Source organism: Hyposmocoma kahamanoa, unplaced genomic scaffold (genome assembly GCF_003589595.1).
Source record: "Hyposmocoma kahamanoa isolate Upper Pololo Valley unplaced genomic scaffold, ASM358959v1 99702, whole genome shotgun sequence".
Classification (NCBI taxonomy): domain Eukaryota; kingdom Metazoa; phylum Arthropoda; class Insecta; order Lepidoptera; family Cosmopterigidae; genus Hyposmocoma; species Hyposmocoma kahamanoa.
Window position 1 is genome coordinate 1,427,331 of NW_020656001.1, and position 19,123 is coordinate 1,446,453.

Consider the following 19,123-nt stretch of genomic DNA (forward strand, 5'->3'; position numbering starts at 1 on the left):
AAGTTGTTCAAAACTGACGATTTCAGTTCCTTTGGCATCATCTTTTAATTGTGATTCTGCTTCCAGAATAACCAGGTTTTCCATTTTGGCAGCCAATGAGGCAACTGGCTCCAAGGCAATTTCTGTAGCCTGCTCTTCGAGTACTACTTCTTTTTCAAATGCAGTCGTTTCATGAACAACTGCCGGTTTTCCTTCCTGTCCTGTCAATATAGACGAATTTTCAAGCATAAACGAGTCGTTAAGGATTTCTTGCTCGATTTCACAGTTTGCAATGTCTGTTTGTGCGACTTGCGCTACGGTAACAATTCTAGAAAGGTCATCGTGAAGCTGATTGGTGACTTCTGCTACGCGCTGCAATGCTCGCTCGCTCACCACAGGAGTAATTTCGGGTGCATGATCCAAAACCAGTACTTGTAACGCAGAAAGAGCTGTCCGTAGCTGCTGCATCAATAAACCTTGCTCACTTTTAACAGCGCCGCTTATCTGGTCGCTCGGCTCCGCAAGCACAATATTTAAATTAGCTACAATACTGTCACGTAACTCGCTCGCTACTTGTACTGACTGTTTAAACTCTTCAATCTTCCCTACTTCCGATAGCTTGTCTAACGCTTCCACCAATTCTTCCGATAGGTATTCCTCAAGATGGTGCAGAAGTGTATCTGTAATAGCGTAATTTTTTTTAATCTAATCAATCTTATTATGTTAATGGAAATGTAATAATTTGTTTTAAGTTTATTAACATATGTTTCAAGCAGAAATTTATTGGGAAATAATGGCTTTATTGACACAGATTAGTTATTTATTCACAACAACAGTGTCAATGCAATGAACTTGTTTATTTTGTCTCACGTTGTTAGTCATCAATTGTTACAATTTTACCTTTATTTTATCCTGTTGGCATTGCTTGGTTAATATAAAGCTATAACTTATATGATACGACATTACCAGTTGGCGGCGCTGAAACGTCGATCGCTTTTACTGTTTTTGTAGAATCCTTTACTTCATCTGCACTAATATCGTCATCAGTCAATGACGTTGTTAGTGCTTCCGTATGAGAAGCTTCGAGATAGACATTTTCATCCAAAGATACTTCAGTTTTCAGCGGAACATTGTCGATGACTACGCATTTTGTTTCATCTATTGCAACTTGTTGCTGTGTAGGTATAAACGATTCCGTAAGTACTAATACTTCTGAGTTCAACTCCATTGTCTTCACTTTACTCACTTCTACACATGCAGTGGAAATCATTTCGTCTACTGATTGTTTCATTTCTACAATGCCATCATTGTCAGTACTGTCCATAGATGCAACTTGCTCGGCTGTAGTTTCTGTAGCATCACCTTTAAGTTGTGGTTCCGCTTCTAGTACAACTACATTTTCCGACTTAGCGGCCAATGATGCAACTGGCTCCACGGCCGTTTCTGTAGCGAACTTTCCAAGTACGACTTCTTTTTCAATTGTTTCATGAAGAACCGCCTTTTCATCCGATTCTTTAAGGGTTTCTTGTTGGGTTTCACAATTTGCAATATCTGACTGTTGTAATACAACTTGCGCTGAAGTAACTACTGCAGCAAGGTCTTCGTGTAAACGAGTGGCGACTTCAACTACGCGCTGCAATGTTTGATCACTAATCGCAGTCGCGAGGTCGGGTGCCTGATCTAGAACAAGTACTTTTACAGTAGAAAGCGCACTCTGAAGACGTTGTGCTAACAGAATTTGTTCATTTTTCACAGCGTCAGTCACCTGGCCGCTCAACTCTGCGGTTGCACTCTTCTGATTAGCTACAATACTGTCACGTAGCTCACCCGCCATATGCACTGATTGTTTTATATCTTCAGTTTTTGCTGTTACAGACAACTTTTTTAACGACTCCACTAATTCTTCGCATAAGTATTCATCGATATGACGTAAAAGTACATCTGTAATAGCGTAATTAATTGTTTTTAAATCTAATCACAATTTAGTTCTGATAATAGCAACATATGTCTACGAATTTCATAGTTTTTGGAAATTTTAACTTATATATGTATATACAGTTAAGTTTTTATTTTTATTGTAAAAGTATCAGAGTAATGTATTTCTTAATTCCGACTGTGGCGTTGTTAATCGTTAAAATTCTTTAATCAGACCTTAATATAATCTGGTTAGCATTACGTGGTTAATGGCAAGCGACAACTTATGAAAATACAAAATTACCAATTATGAACGCCGAAACTTCGACCACTTCATCAGATTTTGCCGAATCTTTTACTTCGTCTTCACTAATAATATAGCTGGTTACTTTGTTATTATCAAATTCAAGATTCTCACTGTCTTGCAAAGTAGCTTCGTTTTCCAGCACAACGATAATTTCTTTCGCTTTGTTATCGTCGGCGACTGCGCTCTTTACCTCATCTATTGCAACTTTTTGTTGTGTTGGCACAACTGTTTCCGTAGGTACTAATACTTTCGAATCGAACTCCATGGCTACGCATTCAGTGGGAATATTTTCATCCACCATTTGTTTCATTTCCACTACAGTAGCATTATCAATATTTTCAATACAAGCAACTTGTTCGAAAACGACAGTTGCAGTTTCTTTGGCATCTTCGTTTACTTGTGATTCCCCTTCCAACATAAATGCTTTTTCCGATACAATAGTCAATGATGCAACTGGCTCCGAGGTAGTTTCTGTAACCTGGGCTTTGAGAATTAATTCATCACCCATTGTAATCGTTTTACCCGATTCCGTCGGTTTTTCTTCATGTCCTGCCGTAATAGGCAACGTATCAACTGTAATTTGTTTCTTATGCATTACTTGCTGTGTTTCATCATATGCGAAATCTGCTTGCTGCGCTGCGACTTGCGTTGCAGTAATGGCTGTAACAAGATTCTCGTGCAGCTGAGTGGCGACTTCTGCCACGCGCTGTAATACTTGATCTCCTATCACAGGAGCCAATTGAGGGGCATTATAGAGAACGATTACTTGTAGTGCAGTTAGAGCACTCTGCAACTGTTGCGCCAACTGAATTTGCTCATTTATTGCGATGTTGTTTAGTTCGCTAACAGTTTCCGCAGCGGTACTCTCCTGCTTAGCTGCAATACTATCACGTAGCTGATACGCAACGTGCAATGACTGTTTTAGCTCTTCAGTTTTCGGTACAACAGACATCTTATCTAGAGCTTTTACGAAATCTTCGGATATGTATTCTTCAAGGAGTTGTATGAGTGTATCTGTAATAGTGTAATTAAATATAAATTTAAAAAGGTGGCAAAAACTCAGTTATATTTGGGGCTTATTTTAGAATTCACCCTGTTTGCAATTAAATGGATGAGGCAGTATTTTGTTATTGTTTTTAAGCAAGAGTGAGATCACGTCTTTACGTAATGATACTTAACGATGTGAATGAGGATGGTACATATTTGATTCTCGCCTTAAAAAAAGTCCATATTGGAGAATTAACCTCCAGGCACAAAATTCTATGACTGACTTTTTTCTTTTTGGTCTGTGTATCAGACCATTTCCAGTCCACAATTAATCATTTGCGTAGAACAGAACAAGTATTTAAGAGACTCTGATATAAATGATATAAATGGGACAAATGGATAAAAAGGAGATCAATAATTTGCTGACCGGGTCTATAATTCTCTTGACTATTCGTATGGATCGTGAGTTCAAAAGTCTAAAATCATCTTGAAAAGACCAAAACACATTCCGTACGAAGAAGGCCTGCATATGAAGCTTGTATTATAGTAGTTGTATGTTAGTGTAATAAATTAACTTATTAGGCGTGATAATTTGATTTCAGATATGTTAAAATGCCGTAGTTTATTCTTTTACTTATAAAATTTTTAGTCATATATCAATAAAAATACCTAATGTAAATTATTTCAAAGTCTTTTGATCAATATCATTAGATTAATGTAATGCAATGACTTAATACATAATTACCAGAAGTCGGCGCTGATCTTTCGATTTCTTTGTCAATTATAGCTGTGTCCTTAACTTCATCGTCATGTTTTTCCACACTCTCGTTGGTTGCTAGATGATCGGTATCCTCTCGAACGTCTTTTACGGGAATATCTTCTGTGTTTACTACAACAGCAACTTCAACTATTTTTTCATCGACGATGAATTCACTCTTACTCTCATTTACTGCTTGCTGTCTAACAGCTGTTTCATCAGAATCTGTTAATACCGAGTCCACTGCAACGATCCTTGGACTTTCTTCAACTTTAGTTTTTTCTATCAACGGTGAAATGGTGTCTGTACTTTCCATGGAAATGCCTTGTTCAAAAACTTTTGGTATGGTTTCGGCTATATTTTCCGTAAGTTGTGATTCTACTTCTGCAATAGTTGCTTGAGTGGCTAAAAATGCTACTGGCTTATCAGCAGATTTGGTAGCCTCCTCTTCGAGAGCTACATCTTCTTGAACTGTAACTGCTTCCTCAAAAACCATTGATTTTTCGTTCTGTTCGGTGGACCTATCTACAATACGCGATTCCTTGAAAATTGTATGTTCCGTCTTATTTGTAATATCCGATTGTTGTACAGCGATTTGCGTTGCGCTAACAACTGCAGTTAGTTCCTCGAACAGCTGAGAGGCGGCTTCAGTCACCCGCTGCAACGTTTGATCGCCTATCGAGGTCGCAAGCGCTGGAGCGTGATCTAGAGTCAAAACCTGGAGCGTCGTCAGAGCGCTCTGCAATTGATGAGCTAAATGCGCTTGTTGGGGTTGTGCTCCAGCATCACTTGACTCACTACTCATTACCGTGTCCAATCTATTACAATTAGTCAGAATGCTCTCGCGCAGTTCGCACGCTATGTTTACGGATTGTTTCAACTCCTCAACATTAGCTACCTCTGCGAGCCTGTCAAGAACTTCCAATAATTCTTCTGAGACATATTCTTCAATATGTTGCAAAAGAGTTTCTGAAAAATTTTGATCGTAATCAGCGTGACCTAGGCATAAATGATGAGATGAATGGATAAAAATAGGTGATTTATGCGTCAAAGTACTCGTATACCGTGGTTTGATCTGAAAACAACTTAACAGACTAGTTGCGATTTTGTCAATGAAACTATAGAAAATTTAATATTTTGTGTCAAATGCTCAATGTCTCGATTTTTAAGAAATATGAAGCAATAATAATATGCACAATTACCGTTTACTCCGATACTCTTTCCTGTTGTATTAACTTTACTGTCATCAACAATTTTCTCGTTTGCTGGTTTTAAAATTATTCCTTGCATCGGTGTTCCATTCGTCACAGTTGCATTATCTATTGTTTCCACATCAATTAAGTTTTCTTGTTTATCTTTCGACATTTTATCTTCGGAATGAGTCGCTTCCTCAATTACATACGTGCTATCGATTGCAGTAATTTGTTCCTCAACTGCTGTGCCTCGTATAGCAGTTATGGGCAGCAATTCTTCTCTCACTATTTCTTGGTCTGCTAAAGCCATAACTGGTGTACCTTCCTCCTTAATACCCTGTGTAACTTGTTCTTTCATTATTTTTTCTTGTACGGTTTCGTTTACTGTTGCGATAACAGTGTTGAGGTCTTTGTCAAGCTGAATTATAACTTCAGCAACCCGTTGTAACATTCGATCACCGATTTCATATCCAAGCTCGGAGACATGTTCTATAGCCAGTACCTGTAGTGTATTTAAAGCGTTCCGCAGCTTCTGTGCCAACAGTACCTGCTCACTTTTCACTAACTCACTCAGCTTGCCACTTGATTCTGCAGTCGCTATCCTTTGATTGGCTGCAATGCTCTCACGTAGCTCGCACGCTATAGGCACCGACTGTTTTAGTTCTTCAGTATTTACTATTACTGACAGTTTATTTAGAGCTTCTATTACGTCCACGGATGTGTATTCATCGAGGTGTTGTAAAAGTATTTCTGAAATGGTTCAACTTCATGTAGTGTTCCATCTCATTTGGTTTATAAATGTTAGTAAATATAAGTGTTTACGCTTAATCGTCGAATAATAAAACATTGTGATTACAAATTTTACTTATTGGTGAATTATGTATACTTGTAACAAAAAATCCTAATTTTATTATAAAGTAGGAAGTTTAGGGACACAAAATTAAGTTAGTTCCGAGTTAAGAGAGTTCAAAAGGCAATAAATACATCACTTAATAGGTAAATAGATTTTTTTTGTAAAGATATTCAACATTCAAAATAGACATATATTTTACGTTTTTGCAAAACCACTCACTTGGGAATATAAAAAAATTAACTTACCATTTAAGTTTATACTTTCTTCAATTTCTTCTTTTACTGAATGCTGTTCGGTTCCACTGTCTGACCCAGCAGGCCATATTTTGTTGATTTCTGATTCTACTAATACTTCTTCGTTAGAAACTGCGTTAAGTGCATCATTCGCTTTAACAGCAGCTTCTGTAGAAATGACTTTTTCTTCAATCAATGTCATTTGTTCTAAAGCAGGCCTAGTAGAATTCTCAACATCTATTTCATGTGTAACCCGTAATGAATCAATTCCTTGGGTTAAAACTTGATCTAGAACTTCAGTAGTTTCTTGCACTTGAGACATAAGGGATTCTGCTGCAACATTTTCGTTCACCGAATGTGCAGCAGCGTTTGCATGTTCAATAGGTGCGACAATATTGTCTACAATTTCAACGTTTTCAAGGACTACCGTTTCAGAGCTTTCAGCAATGCCATTCGTGGAAATAGACATAACTCTTTCTATTCGAGTGGGTTTGTGTAACGTATCAAAAAGTCCTTCTTCCTCTACCATAAAATTACCAGGGGCTTGAACGGCAACATTCATCCCAGTGACAGCAACTAAATCGGCTTGCAAATGAGCAGTAACACTAGCAATACGTTGTAATATTTCTTCTCCGATTCTCGGAGCCAATTCTTGAGCACAATCGTAAACTTCAACAAGCAAAGCTGATATCGCTCTCTGAAGTTTGTGAGATAAATGAAGTTGCTCTGAATTAATTTCGTGAACTATGTTTCCTGTTTTGATTTCAACAATCGGTTCCGTAGCTGCGATACTTTCTCGTAATTCTCGGGCAATATTTGCAGTTTCTTGTAGGTTTTCAATGTTTATCACTGCAGATATTTCTTCAACTATTTCTATCAATTCTATGTATTGCTCGATATGTTGAACAAGTTCCTTAGCCTTTTCTGAAAAGCAAATTAATGTTATTAAGTAATTGGTTATGGACTTGATAGTTATGATTTCAGAATGATATTACCTACACTACGGAAATAAAGCAAGAACAGTAACGTATTTAACTTCAAATTGTTTAACAGTGTCCATAATTAAACAGATAGTATTAACCATAGTGATTAAAATTAAATGACATATGACAGTTTTACATGAAAATTGTTGTGAAAATACTTTTTGCGAAGACAAAGAGCTATCACTAACGCCAATTATACAAAGCCTTCTATCACTCGTGAACTGTATTATCACAAAGCACAATAAGTTCAAATACGGTGTTAAACACACTATTTTTTTACCTTCATCTTTAGTATCTTCAATTGTTTGCTTATTTTGTAATTGGTTATCAACATGATTAAGCTCTGTTAAGAGCTGATAAGCTATAAGAAATATCCGTTTTAGTTTATCAGCTTCTATAGAATTTAGGCTCTCCATATAATGATCCGTATTTAACCAATCAAACCTCGACAGACTGCTTTTAAGCGAAAATATATTTTTGTTTTTCATTGCGACTGTTTTTGGTAAGAACAGTTCTGCAGGACTGATTGTCAACAGACTTTTCAACTCGACAGCGTGTTGTATACTTTCATTTACGTCAATGCTTTTCAAAAGTTTAGAGGCAGCCAATAAATCAGTTTCAATACTTATGAATCTTTCTAGAGCACTTTCCAGGGAATCAATATTGGAATTGACATCTATAAAAAATAATTATATTGATATATGATTTTAATAGTAATAAAGTGAAAAAACATATTCTTACCTGTTGGAAGTTTGCCTTCACTTTCGGTAGTTACTTTCCCAGAAGACAAAATTTTGTGAAGGGATTTTTCTATTTCTTCTATCGGTTTGGATATTTCCTTCAACTGAGGAGCATGCACGTTTTCCATAGAGCGTATACTGTTTTGTATTGAATGTATTTCCTTGTCCATTTCCGCTATGAGAGATATCTCTTCGTCGTCCACAATAACTTTTTCAGATTCAACTTGTTGAATTTCTTTGTGTATTTCAGCCATAGTCTGTACTAGAGATTCGGTAGATGCTAAGTCAATAGAAGCAGAATCTTCTTCCACACCTGATATAATTTGTTTTTGAACGTTGATTAGCTGGCCATGAAGTGCATGAAGAGGTTCAAGCATTTCTGTCAATACTGCCTTGAGAGTACTTTCTTCAGTCTTAACTTCTATTGCTGTTGTTTTCTTCTCTAATATTGTTTCTTGCAGGAATTCAGAACATTCAGCAAGACATTTTAGAATAATTAGTGTCTTACCAGTGCCTGTAGCGTCCTTGTATTCTGCATGTCTGTGCAAACATGTCAGTACTTTTTCCATAACATCTTTTGATTCTACACCCAGGTTTTCAAAAGTTTGGTCTTCAATGAAAAATATAATTTCATCCATTTTGTCCGACAAAATTTGGTCTTCGGCATTGGTACGAGGACTAACATCTTGTAACTCATTAATAACATTAGTTTCTAAATTTTTTATGCAAGGTTTAGAAGTTTCAATTACTTCGTCAAATTTTTTAGCCAATAATAATATTTGAGGAGATATTTTTCGTTCTGGTAGTGATTTCAGTACCTCCTTGGCGTCTTCAATTTTTTTAAGAGGATTATTAACTAATACTTCTGATTGAGATTTGACTATTTTTATCAAAGATTTTTGTACACTGCTCAAGCATTCATCAGCATGAATCAGAAAGGTCGTTAAATAACTGTCTATGTCGTCGCATAGTGTAAGTTCGTTTCTCTTTGTTCTAAATATATTTATCGTATTTTGCAAGGAATTAAATTCTTGAAGCAACCTTATGACCTTTTTGTGGCTTGGCTGCTTATTCATCAAACATCTTAAAATAGTAAATTCATTTTTGCACGTCTTAAAGAAATCTTCTAATATCATTAAATCCGCTACAGAGGTTTCTTGAGCAGAATCTTGGGCAACGTTTACGGCATTCTCCACAATGTCACCCATTTGCACTAATGGATCGGAATCCAATTCTATTGCTAACTGTGGTGATGTGCAAGATGTGATGTCAGAAACGCGCGATAGATCAACAAATTCATATTGCTCTAAAACGGCAATGTTACTTTCAATGTCATCTATAGTTTGAATAAGTTTGGCTTCTTCAGTTAACTTTTCAGGATTTCGCGGAGTAAATTGTATTATTTCTTCTTGGACAGTAATGATGTTTTGATAGAGTTCTTCCGTTATAAACTTAACATAATCAATTTTAATCCCTTTTGATACATCTGTAGCGTCGAGTAGATTATTCACTGTTTTTTCTAATTCAAGAACTTCTTGTTTCACAGGAGCACCGTAAGACACAGTTTTAGTAGTTTTAATAATGCTCTTTAAATTTTCACACACTTCTCTTAACGTTTCCACTTTATTCGATATTTCAATTGTTTTATCAGCTGTTTCCATAGCTGGAAAGATAACCTGTATGCATTTACCCAACTGTTTCTTAAACTCGTCTATAGTTTTTAATACGGAATGTAATCTTTCCGTAGTTACTTCTAAAATTTCTTCATATATTGGAATGTTACTAGTATCTAATACGGACAAACTCTGATGCAATTCTTGCATTGGCTCAGCTATTGCTGTCAGTTTTGATGTATTTATCAAATTTCCTATTTCACTTGAAGGCTCCATGACAACTGGATGCAGAATCTCCTCAATTCCAATATGTAGCTCTCCCAACCCTAAAGCAAGAGTCTTGAGACTTGAGAAATCACTGACTTCGGACAAAGAATCTAATGCATCTAGAACTTCTGGAGTTTGTAATATTGTAATGTGGTCATTCAAAGTCTGTAGTGCTTGTGCAGTGGCCGACGACACTATTTCCTGGTCCATTGGTTCCAAGGAATGCTCTATCATCAGTTGTTCTGCAGTTGGTAGAACTAAATGATCAGAAGGCATTGTGTCGGCTGTCGTTTTTATACCAGAAATATCTTCCAAAGTTGACATTTCGTCCACGCCTTCTATTCCTGCCTGATCCTGAATCATTACAATACAACTCTGGAGGTTTTGTACAGCATTTGCTATGCTGAAGCTCATCTTGTAAATATTTTCATCTTCTTGATACTGAGAAATCACGTCCTGTTGAAGTATCTCCAAGGTGGTGTGCAACTCATGCAGAGGATCGGCAATAGTAGCTAAAATACTACTGTTTTGTTTGAAACTATCCAGATTTTCCACTATTATTTGGTTAAGAACTTCAACATTTTGGTGTAACTCACACATGGGAGTGGCTAAAGTTTGAGCAAATGACATATCTGTTAAATCAGAAACGTCTTCGTTTAGTTCAATTCCACTAGGTCTTGTGGAAGCTATGCGCTGTTTGAGCTCTTCTAATATAGGACCGATAGTTTCAAATACCGGCATGAGTGCAATTTTCATTTCCTTAGTCGTCTCTAACGATTTTACATTATTTATAGCTGCTATCGTATGTTCTATGCGTTCAATAACTACTTTAGCTTTCGTGTCTTCATACGTTGGCAAGGATATATCCCGAAGATATTCAGAATCTAACTGAATACTTAATTCTTCGGCATGATTAATTGCTTCTTGCACACCAACTAACACATCAGCGATGTTGTTAAGAATAGAACAGTTCAGTTCCGATTCAAAAACATTCCTGACAAATTGTTCTTGAATTATTCTCAAAGTGTTGGTGAGACTAGCTAAAGATAATACAGGATCACTATCTACGTTCTTTATTGAATTGTTCAATCTGTTAACAGCATCACAAATTTCCATAAATGTAAAGTATTTTCTGGCATCATTGCTCTCAATGACGTTTTCAAGGACCTTAGTTAAATTCTTATGAAACACATTTACGTGAGTTTTAACTTCTGGTATAGTCTCCAACCTTGACAAGTTATTTTCTAGCGCAATAAGAATTTGTGCCATCTTTTGAAGAACTTCCAATTTATTGTCGCTTTGCAAAACATCAAAAATACCAACATCAGACTCAATTTTATCTATGTGCGAGGATATTTCACTCAAATTTTGCTTAACCGAAACCAAAGCTTGTTTTAACACTGCTCTGTCCTCTTCGCTTCTACTTTCAGTCGAAAGCTGTTCGAAAGAAGCTCGTAACTTTAAAACTGAATCCATTACAGTTTCTATTATTTGTGTATTATACCTTTGCAACGAGGTTGTTGATTCTTTAACCGATAGTGACTCGATTTGTTCTAAAGCCATTTGCAAATCTTGAATAGAAGCAGACATATCGGTAAGTATTACTTCGCTGCTCTTTACCTTTGCAACATCAATGGTTTTACCACTATCTGCACTTTCAGCTATGCACAAGAGAGAATTGAGGGGACTTCTTAATTCGAAAACTGCCTTTTGAGTATCTCGTAGATGTTTGGATTCAAAAGAAGGTTCGTCGGTTTTGACTTCACTTGTTTCACTTAATAAGCTTCTGGCTTGAACTGTTTCTGCTGAATATTTCACAATGTTTGTAATTTCTTTGGATAAGGAATTTATTTCATTAAGGATTCTGTCTTCCGTCTGTAAGTAATCGTTCCTCGTAACATAACTAATGTCTGACATAAGTTTTTCCATATTACTTCCACAATTTTCAATAAATGCTACACACGTTTTCTTAACTAAAGTTTTATTGTCACTTTCCACGTCAACACATTTTTCAACAATTGTCAATGACTGTTGTAACACTTTGAGAGGTTGAGGTAAGCTGTTAAATAATGTGCTGCTAATTTCTTTAGATTCTGCTACAGAAACTATAACCGCATCTACTATGCTATGTATTTTTGATAATGGAGTTATTAAACTGTTAATAATTTCCAAACTTCTCGATGCAGTTGCAGCAGACGACATCAACTCAGATTTAAGTATAATATCCCGTTCTATAAGCTGTATTTCATTGATAACTTTTGATATAATGGAACTAGTGTTCATCATCTTATTTTTGAAGTCATCGTCATTTATCTCAGGCTTTTTAGAAAATGCTGACTCTTGTGCTGATTCTACAGAATCAATCTTTTTCTGAACTGGCTCTTCCCTTGATCTACTTAGTGACTTGTCACTACCAGAACTAGATCTTCTAGAACCGCGACTACGGCGGCGTTCTCGTTTAGGCCTCACCGCAGCAGGATCGAAAATTTCTTGAGTAACAGTTTCTGTCACTGGTGTCTGAGTTACTTCTATTTCCTTTTCCAAAGATTGCTTTGAGACCTCAGTGACTGGTTTATGTACCTCCAAAGTCTGTTTTTGAAATTCTACTTCCTGTTTCTCAATTTCATCTTTAGATACAGTCGTCTTTGCAACCTCATAGGATTTAGCTTCTTCGTCAGAAGGTTTCGATAATTTGACTTTTGCTGAGCTGCGCGCACTCGCAAAACTCTCTGAAATTTGTGTGTCGTCATCTTTCTTTTCTTCAGAAAGTGATAGTTCTCGTGACACACTGAAAAAGTCGTCCCCACTTTTCATGGAGTCTGATTTCTTCCGCTGAGGTTTCTTTGGGAAATCTGCTCTTTCATCAGAAAGTAAAGTCATCGTTTTCTCCAAATAATCTTCACCACCAAAATCAGTGTCCAAAGACAGCTGTGGCGCTGCATTTTCATCTGCGATAGATATATCTTCTATGTCGGCTTCTGTTCTCAAGTCTTCATCAGCAGAAGCAAAGTATTCTGGAGAGACGTCAATAATAATTGCCTCCATCAATAAATTTCCAGAAGTTGAAGTTTCTTTGACAAATCGCAAAGGCGGGAGCTCTACAACATTGTGCTCAGTAACATTTTCTGACAATTGATCTGCATACATTTCCACTATTTGCAGAGCTTCTTCTTCAGTCAAGTCGGGAGTTTCATAAAGTGAAACCGACACTTCTTTCCCATCAAACGAGAAAGATATTTCTCCTTTGTCGTCCAAAGTGATGTCACCAACAGGTGTGTCGTACATTTGTGACGTTCGTTCCTCATGAATCGTACTAAGAGATAAATTCCGTTGCAAGGCTTGTTCCTCAGCTATTTTCTTTTTAGCTTTCATTGAATCTTCAATTCCTAATAGGGAGGCTGAGCTGGATGCGATACCCATGCAGTTTTGAGCTTCACAAGTGTAGGTACCCAAACAGCATGTACCGTCCTGGCCTGATATTATTCTGTGGATGTCACCCGGTTTCAGTTCTTCTCCGTCTTTGTACCATTTTAATACAGGTTGTGGTACCCCTATAACTTTACATTCGAGATTAACAGCTCCTTCGTCAGATAAGACAGCTTGTAGATTTTCTAAGAAACGAGGTTTCTTATAGTGCCTGGGTATAATAAGTTTGAGGAAACAGGAAGTGACACTATGACCGAAGTCATTCGTCGCAACGCATTTCCATTCGGCTTGGTCAAGGAACTCGAGATTCTGGATGTCGAGATAGAAGATTCCTTTTTCTTCCCTACCATGGTGGCATCGCGAACACTCGTCGACGGGCTGGTCGTCTCGGTACCATAGCACTGAAGGCGCGGGTGGTATTGCAACTGTAACAAAATACAACAACACTCCTTTATTCCTTATTACAATTCCTAGGTGAAAGATACGCGCGTATTTTCACATTTACCAAAATATTACTAGAGAAAAACAAACTCCCACTATTTTATTGTACGGACAACGGCCCATCAGGCTACACATTTTTGTTCGAAAATCGCCTCCAGTGCAACGGAACAAGATACGTTAATGTGTAGCTAGATGTGCTGGCGTGTGTACCAATGGATAGGATCAATGATAAAATATCTCCAATAAACATTTTTTTAATAATATCAAGTGACGGGACTAGTCATGCGCCTGATAGTAAGCGACACGCCTGTCTATAACAGTTGCAGTGCCACTCAGAGCTATAAATCGCAAAGATCTGTGGGCCACGGCCACTGCGCTCGTCACCCAGAGATATAAGTTGACAAGCCCCGTGTGCCTGTAATTTCACCAACATCCCTTCAAAAACTTAACCTAACTTTTTATTTATTATTTTTAATTAAATCACTAACATAGCTCATAAGGTCATTGTTACTAACACATATGGATGTAAATCTGAAATAAATGTATTATTATTATTATTATTAAATCTTCGACCAGAACTTGGTCGAAATGACATATTACTACTCATAATAGCAGAATATCCACTGTTTACCTTAAGGGCCGATACAACCTCAAATAACTTTAGTTAATTGGTGAAAGTATTGAGTCAATCACTTGGGAATAAAATATATGTACCTATAGTCAAATTGAGGATAAACTCGGATCAGTATAAGGTGTGAAATCCCGATTACTAAACATTTTCACGACAGAAAAAAACAAATTTACCTCGAAGTTTTACAAGATAATATTAGTACAGAGTACTAAAAAAATACCTGAAAAGTACATGGAATTATACATAATTACCAAGTTTTATTGAAATCGGTTACCGGAAAGTGCGCAAACCTAGATTCATCCCCTAGATCGCCACTATACGTGACTTGACACAGGAGATAATAAAAATCGGTTTTCGTTACTCAAAGTATATTGAGAGTGAAAAACGAAATAAACTAAAATAATTGCTCATTATACTAAAATTTAGGCGCTATTTATAAAAATGACTCTTCATGTGTGAACCTATGTGCCACCCTTAGAGGTGGATGATTTTTCATCAAAATTAAATGGGACCACTATGGAAGTACCCTCTTTCCAACAAAAACGAATCATGAAAATTGGTTCACAAATACCGGAGTTATCGCGTAACATACATACAAAAAAAAAACATACAGTCGAATTGAGAACCTCCTCTTTTTTTGAAGTCGGTTAAAAAACCACTGTGTTCCATAGGTAATTTACATTATCAATGATACTATGCACATGTGTACGTATACTATAAGATATACATTTTTCAGATAGTTTTCATTTCGTTTGTAAAAAAATGAATTCTGAAATAAAGCCAGTATCCCTGCTGCTCGATCCAAGCAAACTTAACCGTATTAGTACGGGGTATTCGAGCTGAGTTAGTGTCGACTCCTAATAATAATTTCAATGTCTTTTTAGGTACAATAGCATTGACTTACAAATAAATGGACGACGGGTCTAATACAAAAACCACGAAAAAAATGTCCCAAGTCAACCTATTCCAAATTTAAATTGTAATGTCATCGCAGTATCGCGCTGTCAGTCGAACCAATGAAGACTAAAGCGGAGTTTGGCGCTCTGTATACGATTTTAGCGCCTTACAAGTGCGGACACTTTTTAGCGCGGACCCGACGGCGACGTCCATATAATTGTAAGTCAATGTACAATAGAGACAATTAGATAGTCTGCAATATCCTGTTTACTTTCAAGTAAAATTAGCTGTCTAAGCGTTTAAAGTAGTTCCCCATCTTATAATTGGTATTCCCCTTCATATACCATTATTTTTATCTACCCTATAATTTTATGCCTATTATATAGGCATAAACCATAATATTAAGTAGTAGTAGAGCTTCTTGTGAAAGAGTTCGTCTAGGGAAGTACTGCCAACTTATGTCTCAGGGTGACGGGCGCAGTGGCAGTGCCCCTCAGACACATACGATTTAAAGCCCTGATTGGCAACTGTTATGGACAGGTGTGTAGCCTGATGGTAAACAGGCGCACGACTTGTGCGTCCCGTCACTTGATATTATAATAATCTTAATACAGAGTACTAAAAAAACCGACCTCAAAAGTACGTGCAATTACATCTATTTGCCAAGTTTTATTGAAATATCTCCTAGTTCGCCACTATACAGGACTTGACACTGGAGATAATAAAAATCGGTTCTCACTACTCAAAGTATATTGAGAGAGAAAAACGCCTTGAATTGGAGAATAGCAAAACCAACCGTTACAATAATTGCTCCTTAAGTAAATTTTAGGCGCTATTTATAATAATCTCAGTACAGAGTACTAAAAAAACCGACCTCAAAAGTACGTGGAATTACGTTTATTTGCTAAGTTTTATTGAAATAGTATACAAGACTTGATATTGGAGATAATAAAAATCGGTTCTCACTACTCAAATTATATCGAGAGAAAAACGCCTTGAATTGGAGAAATAGCAAAATCAACCATTAAAGTAATTGCTCCTAAATTAATGTTAGGCGCTATTTATGAAAATGAATTTTCGTGCGTGATCAGCCACCCTTGGAGGTGGATGATTTTCTTCAAAATGAAATGGGACCACTATGGAAGTATCCCCTTTCCAACAAAAAAATAATCATGAAAATCGGTTCACAAATACCGGAGTTATCGCGTAACATACATACAAAATAAAAACATACAGTCGAATTGAGAACCTCCTCCTTTTTTGAAGTCGGTTAAAAAAGAACACGATGTCACTATTTATTTAAGTGTACTTATGTTAAATATATCGAGTAGGTACCTTTGATAGTAAATCGGAATTGTTCATCAATTTTGGCTTCAATGCTTTTAAGGCCTTGCAGGAACTTAGGTGCCTGGTTTTTGGAGAAGAGCTGGAGTTTCTCCTCCTCGTTAAGTTGGTTCTGGATATCTTCTACGGTCAGTTCTGCCGAGCTGCTCGCATGGCCCATACAGTTCTTTGCTATACAGCAGTAAGAGCCTGTAAAGTAAATGATTAAGAAGGCATTTTATAAATAGTAGTCTGCTTTTAAAAACTTTACTTTTAAATGAAGTTTTCATCTTTCTTTAGCAATATGATGAGAGCGATTATTTTATTTTATTGAGATAAGGTTTTGAGTTTGTAATACTTTAATTACGTGAGTGGTATCGAAGACACTTCCAACTTTATTCTGAATCTTGAAGGAGAACTAAAACATATAGATGTGAAACTTATACAAGTCATAATTATTAATACAAAAATCGAACACTAAGACTTATTCCTTCGATCCCACTGGATTCGAAGCAGCGGCTTCAGCATCCCGTGGCTGACGTTCTTCCAACTAATCTACGGAACGAAACGAGAGAACGAGACCCTACGAATTGTTCTATGTACTTGTTGCATCAGTGTTGGGCAAAATTAGGGCGATTAGGGGTGGATTAGGGGTGGGTTAGGGGGTGGGTTAGGGGGTGAGTTATGGCGTGCGTTAATTTTAGGATTTGGGTTGGGGGTTAGGGTTTTGGTTGCGGGGTTAGGGGTGAGTTAGGGGTGAGTTAGGGCCTGGGTTGGGGGTGTTAGGGGGTGAGTTAGAGCCTGGCTTGGGGGGTTAGGGGGTGGTTTAGGGGGTGAGTTAGGGTTTGGATTGGGGGTTAGGGGTGATTTAGGGGTGGGTAAGAAGGTGGGTTAGGGGTGAGTTAGGGGTGGGCCTGCCCAAACGGCCCAAACGGCCTCTCAACCGGCCCCCCAACCCCTTTCTCTTCATATCTTGTACAGGTAAGAGATTTTTTTAATAACCTTCTCACGGCAGAACGACAAATGGACGAAATTTTTTCTTTGCGTTCGGTCTTTGTATTCATTATTTATTTATTTATTATATGGACAACTAAACAGATAACAATCAAATTACATTGATATAACAAAGTTCTGTACTAGATTGTAACCCTAATTATGTTGACACATCATTCTAAAGTAACAAGAAAGAACTATTGTAAAATTGCTGATAATTTACTAAAGCGTCAAGGGAATGGGTGAAAATCTATACAAGTGCAAATTGCTTTACTACTCGTTTAAATACTCTGGATCTTAAATCAAAAATGTCCATAATAATTCAATTAACTTAATTAGACTTATTATAATGTTAAATTATAATTATCTTTTTCATTTTCGTGTTGTTTTAGTTGTAATAATAACGCACACACTCAACATAGCCCCGCACTGGGGAAACCCTGTGTCGCGGGTGCCATGGACACACATAGACAACCACAAATTACACCTAAACTCACGAGAGAAATAAATGTAGGCCACACAAATATTTCTCCCGGCCCGGGAATCGAACCTGGGACCTCTGCGTGGCAGTCCGGCATGGTAACCGTTCGGCCACAGAGGCAGTTAATATTGTTTCACTGTTACCTATCAGTACTCCGAAATGACAATTTCCAGAAATGACGTTTGCTCGAATTTTCATAACCTCGAAAATAATTTTGAGAGGAAAATGTTTTTGCTTTTAAACCTAACTTAATCTAACCTAACCGAACCGAATCGTGTCTTTACTATAAACATCCAACATATCCTGAAAGAATAACAGTTTCGTTAGAATTCGGTTTTCGGTGTAATAAAAATTCCTTCAAACGTTATTTCGGAAAAAAATCGAGTTTGTGATAGATTACCTTGTTTCACTTATTGAGCTTTTAACTTTATAAATAATACTTTATAAATAATTAAAAAATATGTACTTTTAACTCAGGGATTAAATGATGCACTTTGTTCTCGCTACGTGACATAATTAACGTACTTTTAGAGCATGAGGAGCAAAAAGTGTGTTACATTTCCAGACGTTGTATTTGTAGTTACGAGTTTCAATTGTTTGAGCTTACCCAATGAATTTGTTCCGGTGAGCTGGTAAACATCACCCGGCTTCAGTTCCTGACCGTCCTTGAACCAGCTGAGAACTGGCGTGGGGAAACCCACCACTTTGCACTCGAATGACACCAAGCCCTCCTCGGTCAGGACAGCTTGCAAGTTCTCCATGAAACGAGGCTTGCGGTAGTTCTTTGGGACTGTAACACCAATATCAAAATCTGAAAATATGTTGTGATAAATAAACTGTGCCTAATTGAATAGTATATTTTTTTAAACGAACAATATACCCGAGGTGGTGAGACACCCGAGCCTAGGGTACTATTGAAATTACAGGTACATGGGATTTGTCAACTTATGTCTCAGGGTAACAGTGAGCAGAGGCAGTGTCCCTCTGATCTTTGCGATTTAAAGCCCCGAGTGGCACTGCACCTGTTATGGACAGGCGTGTCGTTTAGCAACAGGCGCACGATTTGTTCGTCCCGTCACTTGGTATTATAAAAAAATATTGGATA

The 19,123-nt window shown here is 37.1% G+C and overlaps 1 protein-coding gene across 1 annotated transcript in view; it reads right to left on the minus strand.

The window, feature by feature from the left end:
* LOC113239161 (titin homolog) overlaps positions 1-19,123 on the minus strand; it is a 111,961-nt gene that overhangs the window by 41,603 nt on the left and 51,235 nt on the right. The window contains exons 8-17 of the mRNA XM_026476033.1: positions 18,626-18,808; positions 16,557-16,754; positions 7,948-13,677; positions 7,487-7,567; positions 6,236-7,147; positions 5,147-5,887; positions 3,933-4,913; positions 2,198-3,214; positions 946-1,920; positions 19-659 (exon numbers count right to left, since the gene is read on the minus strand). Coding sequence (XP_026331818.1) covers positions 19-659; positions 946-1,920; positions 2,198-3,214; positions 3,933-4,913; positions 5,147-5,887; positions 6,236-7,147; positions 7,487-7,567; positions 7,948-13,677; positions 16,557-16,754; positions 18,626-18,808 — 11,459 coding nt within the window. The remainder of the gene's footprint in view (positions 1-18; positions 660-945; positions 1,921-2,197; positions 3,215-3,932; positions 4,914-5,146; positions 5,888-6,235; positions 7,148-7,486; positions 7,568-7,947; positions 13,678-16,556; positions 16,755-18,625; positions 18,809-19,123) is intronic.